General features: G+C 42.7%; 1 protein-coding gene across 2 annotated transcripts in view; it reads left to right on the forward strand.

The window, feature by feature from the left end:
- Positions 1 to 5,603, forward strand: part of LOC108522000 (N-acetyllactosaminide beta-1,6-N-acetylglucosaminyl-transferase-like) — a 31,994-nt gene extending 26,391 nt beyond the window's left edge. For both annotated transcript variants that reach the window (XR_001883333.1, XM_017862099.1), the window contains one exon: positions 5,377 to 5,603. Coding sequence is in view for 1 of the 2 variants with exons in the window: in XM_017862099.1 (XP_017717588.1) it covers positions 5,377 to 5,576 (200 nt within the window). In the remaining variant the exon portion in view is untranslated. The remainder of the gene's footprint in view (positions 1 to 5,376) is intronic.
- Positions 5,604 to 7,130: the final 1,527 nt, after the last annotated feature.

Here is a 7,130-nt window from a genome sequence, read left to right on the forward strand (position 1 = left end):
GCTAAAAGGTTTATGGAGAGTTTGCATATGTATGTCAAGGTACAGCATTTTCCTTTAAACTTATTCATGTCACAGGGATTTTTGTTCATATGTCTTACTGCTGATTTCCTCCCTACAATGATCCTATTGTCCAGCCACTCCCTTATGTTTAAGATGGTAAAGATAATTATCAATAAATACTAAGGGAACTCAGAGACCGGTGCCGGCGTGGGTCCTCTGTAAGCTGAGCACCGGTCCCCTGGGCCCCGCTTTTCTTTCTCTATACTTTGTCTCTGTGTCTTATTTCTTTTCTAAAGTCTCTCATTCCACCTAACGAGAAACACCCACAGGTGTGGAGGGGCAGGCCACCCCTTCAGGAAACCTTGTTGAAAATCAATTGACCATAGTTATCTATATCGGGGTATCTAATCTTTTGGATTCCTGGGCCACATTGGAAGAACTGTCTTGGGCCACACAGAAAATACACTAACACCAACGATAGCTGATGAGCTAAAAAAAAAAAAAATTGCAAAAAAACTCATGATGTTTTTTAGAAAGTTTACACATTTGTGTCGGGCTGCATTCAAAGCCACCATGGGCCACGGGTTGGATGGGCTTGATCTATGTCATCCGTACTGTTATGTCAATACCACATTGTCTTGATTACTGTAGCTTTATGGTAGGTTTTAATATCAGTAAGTGTGAGTTCTTCATTTTCGTCCTTTTTAAAGATTGTTTGGCTCTTTTGGAGTCATTGACTTTTTAAACTTTATCTATTACTTTATCTCTTTCTATTAAACATAACTGAAGTGCCCTTTCTGTTTTCCTTTCAATTGCCACAAGTCTTAGTTCATTTACGACCATAATTTGCTCCCAATACTTACATGGGTTCATGCTATTTATTTTTATTTTTATGCCATCTGTCACTACCATTTAGAACACAGATGATCAAATAGCTCCTGTGTCTAATTTCTTTTTGGAGTCATTGGTCACAATGTTGTTTGATTCTTGTTCTTTAGAACCTCGCATTCCTCTTGGGCTATCTTTCTTAAAATCATGCTCTAGGCTGTTTGTCTTCATTGTTATGGGCACTTGTTTGCTAATGGACCCTGACTCTGCATACTCCTGTTGAGGCAGGAGGTGCCAGGACCACATGCTTAAGAGCACTCTCTCTCATATAACCTGTGGCCTAGAAAAGAGACACAGTGTGGTTAGCTACAAAGACCAGATTATGTGATCTAGCTAGGCTCCTCCATTCTGAAAATGTTGGCCAGAAGCTGTAACAGAATCCTACAAAAACTAACTGCATTTTCCCTAAATCTGTGGGCTATCTATTCTAGATATCTAGACTGGACAGAATCCATTCACTAGCAGTGCAAAGAAGTACAGAGATGCCCTCCAAGCAGCCTTCCTTCTAGTTGTAATTATGGCAAGACACCAGAATATTATGATACAAATTCCCTCTCTTCTTCAAGGTCTGGGGCTCCTTTGCACACAGTCCACAGAACACTCACTTTTTTCAGCAGAGTCAGATACTGACCAAAGTGTCGTCTGACAGTTGGTCAGAGGTCTGGGCAATCGCTGAGTCACCTGGGACTTCTTATTTCTTCCCATCTTTGTGTGACTTGCTAAAAAGATAGGAAGGAACTAAAACATAAGACATTCAACAATTTTCTTATAATAATCACCAAGAAATGTAATGGGGAAAGATCCCACTAACATAAAATACATATAAACAATTTAAACAAGAAATGTTTGAGATAAAAGACAAGGTGGGGAAAAAAAATGTTCAGCTTATGTAACTGATACAGATTTAATCATCTTTTTATATAAAGTGGCCAATTACAAATCAATAAGAGAGGACTGTCTTTATAAAAAATTGTGGGATGAGGAGGAGTTGGATGCTAGTCCAGACTGTTTCACAGTTGCCACCAAGGGAAACATCAGAAAAGAAGAAGGAGATGGTGAAGTGGCAGATTTAGTATTTATGTGAAACTATATAGTTGTCCTTCAGTATATGGGGGGATTGTTTCCAGGACCCCCACATATACCAAAATCCATGCACACTCAAGTCCTTCCCTTAAGGGAGGAGACCACCCCTCATATTGTCTTATGCCCAATTTCTGCCTCCAGAGAAAGAAGAAGTAAAAACCAAAAGGCAGAAATGAAATCGACAGGCAGACAGCCCGGCACCGCACCCTGGGCCTGGTAGTTAAAGATCGACCCCTGACATAATTGGTTCTGTTATCTACAGATTACAGACATTGTATAGGAATGCACTGTGAAAATCCCTATCCTCTTTTGTTCAGATCTAATTACCGATGCATGCAGCCCCCAGTCACGCACCCCCTGCTTAATCAATCACGATTTTTCTCAGAGTCATTTTCACAGCCTAGTCTATGAAGAATGCTACTGCATGATAAAATCCTCACTGAACCGCGGCAAAATGAGAAAAAGGGACGATGTAGCAAGTTTTCAATAAGCCATGTTTCTGAAGTTTAAAGGACTGTCCTTTCTTTGAAATTAAGTCCTTCCTCTTTTGTATGTATGTTAAAATATCATATTTAGAAATGAAATGATAGAAATAGATGATGGAGGCCGGGTGCGGTGGCTCAAGCCTGTAATCCCAGCACTTTGGGAGGCCGAGACGGGCGGATCACGAGGTCAGGAGATCGAGACCATCCTGGCTAACACGGTGAAACCCCGTCTCTACTAAAAAAAAAAAAACTACAAAAAACTAGCCGGGCGAGGTGGCGGCGCCTGTAGTCCCAGCTACCCGGGAGGCTGAGGCAGGAGAATGGCGTGAACCCGGGAGGCGGAGCTTGCAGTGAGCTGAGATCCGGCCATGGCACTCCAGCCTGGGTGACAGAGCGAGACTCCGTCTCAAACAAAAAAAGAAATAGATGATGGAAGGCACTTAATTAAATGGCAAAACAAAAAGTTGGCCATTATATATTTGTTAATCTTCTTAGTATTTCTAATCCATGAGATTCAAATGTCTGAGAACAGGGCCGGCACAGTGGCTCACGCCTGTAATCCCAGCACTTTGGGAGGCCGAGGCAGGCGAATCACCCAAGGTTGGGAGTTTGAGACTAGCCTGGCCAACATGGTAAACCCTGTCTCTACTAAAAATACAAAAATTAGCTGGGCATAGTGGCACATGTCTATAATCCCAGCTACTTGGGAGGCTGAGGCAGGAGAATCACTTGAACCTGGGAGGTGGAGGTTGCAGTGAGCCGAGATTGTGCCACTGTACTCCAGCCTGGCCAAGACAGCGAGACTCTGTCTCCAAAGGAAAAAAAAAAAAAAAAAACTATGAGAACAATGTCTTTAAGCCGTTGCTTTTTTTAAAAGTGCTTCTTACCCATATCAGTTTTTTCTTTCCAATCAGTTGTGCAGCAACATTATAATAAAATATAATGAAAAGGATTAATTAAAAAAAAAACCAAAATGCTGCCTAGATGTTGTGGTACTGTCAGATTGTTATAAAAGTTCCCCTATCTGCACAATTTCTTCATTTTCTTACTGCAGACTAGCGGTTAAATAGTTGGGAAAACAGCCCCCATCTGTAGGACACCCCTGCAGTACATGAAGTTAGAACATCACACTCTGTAACACCAGACTCTGCAAGGATGTGATGAGAAGAGGTATGGCCCAATCCATTTGGGAAATGCTGAGAAAACAATGCAGAAATTTCAGAGCCATTCATCTGGTGATACGGGGAGCAACATGCAATCTTTTTCCAACTTATTTGACCAGAGAACCACCACCCCTATTTTTAGTAGTTCATCTCGTTCATGTCTTTCTCTTAACTCTCATGTTTCACAGTTCGCAGTTTGGGAAATCATGCTCTGAAACAGCAGCTGCCTGTTTTCTAGGAGAGAACATTGATGGCATGCCCCCTAGGCCAGCTTTGCATTTAGAACACTGAGATGGGCCACACTGCAGTATGTGGATGTGTCTGTGTGCCCACATCTCTTCCTACAACTTTACTTCATCGGAAGCAAAACTAACCCAGTGTTTTCCTCTCCCTTACGCCAACTGATGTCACTTCTAACCTTGCCTCCTTTCTCTGACCTGCACCCGTGGTTCCAGTGAAAGCTCCTGTGCCTTGCTACCTTTCTCCTTTCTCCGGTTCAGCTCACCCAGCCCCTTCCTACTGTTGATGTGTCTCGTCCTTTCCTTTTGTGCACGTAAATTCACCATGTGCCTCTCAATAGAAGTCATCTTTATCCTTTAAATCCTTCCTTTACACTCCTGCCAAAGTCAAAGTCATCTTCTAAAGCCACGCCTCTAACCACACCATGCAGGGCTTACAGTTCTTCCCTACTGTCCATGTACAGGGTCCTTTCGACACACAAGAACATAGTGTCCCTCTTCAACCCTGTGCCTGCCAACCCTGAACCATCTCCCACCACCATTGCGTGGTCACACCCCGTGAACCCTTTGGGTCTCAGCTTCCGCCTAAGGGCAGGATAGCAGCTAAAGGAGCAATATGATAAAACAAGGAAAAGAAGAAGGCATGGCATTTTGAGATCAGGCTTCCCAGCATGGTTTCTGGGGCACCCCAGGTTTCTGTGAAGGTGAAGCATTGTGGGAGGGAGGGAGAAGTGTGTGGCTTCTAGTTCCAGCTTGGAGTTGGACAGAGGAGGTAGTCAGTGAGAAGGGGCTATATGGAGTGGAGAGGATTCTTTGGAAAGGAGGTACTGACTAGGGTCATTAGGAGAAGAGAGATACTTCACTTTCTAAACTTGCAACCATACACATAGCATGATACACATACACATAGCATGATAGTGCTGTCTTCTGTGTAAGACAACGTGTGCTTAGTCATCCAAATTCTCACTTACTGGCTATGCAAAGATGCTTAGGAAACTAAAGTATAATTTGAGACAATTTTGTAAAAAAACTTACTACCTCATGTAGGCCTTTATTTGTACTCCTTGACCTAACTTCCATAGTACTCCATAGGTTTCTGGGGCATGTAGCATATTTTATTCTGTACTTTAGTATTTGGGGAAATTCTCTTTTCCTTATATATGCTTCTCCAGATGCGATCAGATGCCTGATTCATCTTGCAAATCTGAAGTGTCACCTGGTAGTAGGAATAATCATTGTCATATTTACAGAATGAATTCGTGCTAAAAATTTCTACAACTTGTCAGCTTGAAACTTGCATTCACCCACAAAATTCTATTTCAGACTCACCCTTGCTGCTTTTGCAAATAAATGCAGTTGAGAGATTCATTTGCAAGTGAAGCAGCATATCTTACACCACAAACACTCATCTCAGAGAGCTGAAAGAATCCAGAATGCTTTCTCTCTCCGGATGCAAGATGTTTTTGTTTGGTGATTGTTTCACTTGGTTTCTCTTGGTGTCTTCTTGTTTACTTGCAGGCCACTATCGGCGAGACAGCTGCATCTATGGACCTGAGGATTTAAAGTGGCTCTATGAATCTTCCAGCATGTTCGCAAACAAGTTGGAGTTGGAGACATATCCACTTACTGTGGAATGCCTAGAACTGAGGATTCGAGAGCAAACTCTGACTCAGGGTGAAGTCCCAGTGGAACCAGAGCGGTATTTGCTCCAAGAGTAAGAGCTACTTCAAAGAAAATATAAAATATCAACAATAAAAAAACTCTAATAACTCTTATTTTGGAATATGTGCCCTACTTTCCTCATACATCTTGTCTAGGACACGTGGCAGCCCTGGGGACCGCCTATGAGCCTGCAGGAAGAACATCCCTGGGTCACTGTGAACGTGGAAGGCGTGAAAGTTCAATTAACTGCAGCTGGCACCTTAGCCATGAGCTGCTGTTTCCTAACTCCCAATCTGACTTAACTCCTAATCTAACCCATTCTTATCATAGTCTTAAATATTATATTACATATGTTGTAGAATGCCCTAATTAAGGAGTGTCCCTCCAGAAATTAGTAGTTTTCCCTGTCTCTCTTAGTGAGAGAGAAATCCAGCTTTCTTTTTTTCTTTTTTTTTTTTTTGGAGATGGGCTCACTTTGTCATCCAGACTGGAGTGCAGTGGCTTGATCTCAGCTCACTGCAGTCTTGACCTCCTGGGCTCAGAGACGGGGTCTCACCATATTGCCTAGGCTGCCAGCTATTTGATATGTAAGCAAGAATGGGAAGTTACCTTAAAGCAAAGTAGTTCCTTCTTGCTGTGCCAAGAACCACTAAATGATTGAACACTTATGTAAGTACAGAGCCAAGAGCCTTATTATTCTGGGAAAAAGGTTTAACCAAGCTCTTTGAATTTTGAGAGCTTTGTGAAAATTAGTCTCACTTCTTAGTGGAAGAATTGGCCACCAAGAAGAAGACAGTGGAACTCTGTTGCTTGGGGCTCACGCCTGTTTGTCAAAGCTGATCTGCTGGCAGAATGTAACCCTCAGCCATCACTTTTCCTTAAAAATCTCATGTATTTATAGCAGCATTATTCACAATAGCCAACAGGTAGAAGCAACCCAAATGCCCTTGGACAGACAAATGGATAAACAGAATGGGGGGCACATACATTCGATAGAATATGATTCAGCCTGAAAAAGGAAGGAAATTCTGACACATGCCACAACGTGGATGCACCCTGAAAACATTATGTTACGTGGAAGAAGCCAGACATTAAAGGTCATGTATTGTATGGTTCCATCTATACGAAATGTCCAGAATAAACAAATCTACAGAGACAGAGAATGGTGGTTGCCAGGGGGTGGGAGCAGAGGGAACATGGGGAGTTATTATTCAATGGGTACAAAGTTTCAGTTTGGGAAGATGAAGAGTTCTGGAGATGGATGGTGGTGATGGTAGCCAACAACACAAATATATTTAATGACATTGAACTGTACACTTAAAAATGGTGAAGATCGGCTGGGCGCAGTGGCTCATGCCTGTAATCACAGCACTTTGGGAGGCGGAGGTGGGAGGATCACGAGATTAAGAGTTCAAGAGCATCCTGGTCAACATGGTGAAACCCTGTCTTTACTCAAAATACAAAAATTAGCTGGGTGTGGTGGTGCGTGCCTGTAATCTCAGCTTCTCAGGAGGTTGAGGCAAGAGGATTGCTTGAACCCGGGAGGCAGAAGTTGCAGTGATCCAAGATCGCATCACTGCACTCCAGCCTGATGACAGAGTGAGACTCCA

Source organism: Rhinopithecus bieti, unplaced genomic scaffold, assembly GCF_001698545.2.
Source record: "Rhinopithecus bieti isolate Rb0 unplaced genomic scaffold, ASM169854v2 scaffold_61465, whole genome shotgun sequence".
Lineage (NCBI taxonomy): Eukaryota > Metazoa > Chordata > Mammalia > Primates > Cercopithecidae > Rhinopithecus > Rhinopithecus bieti.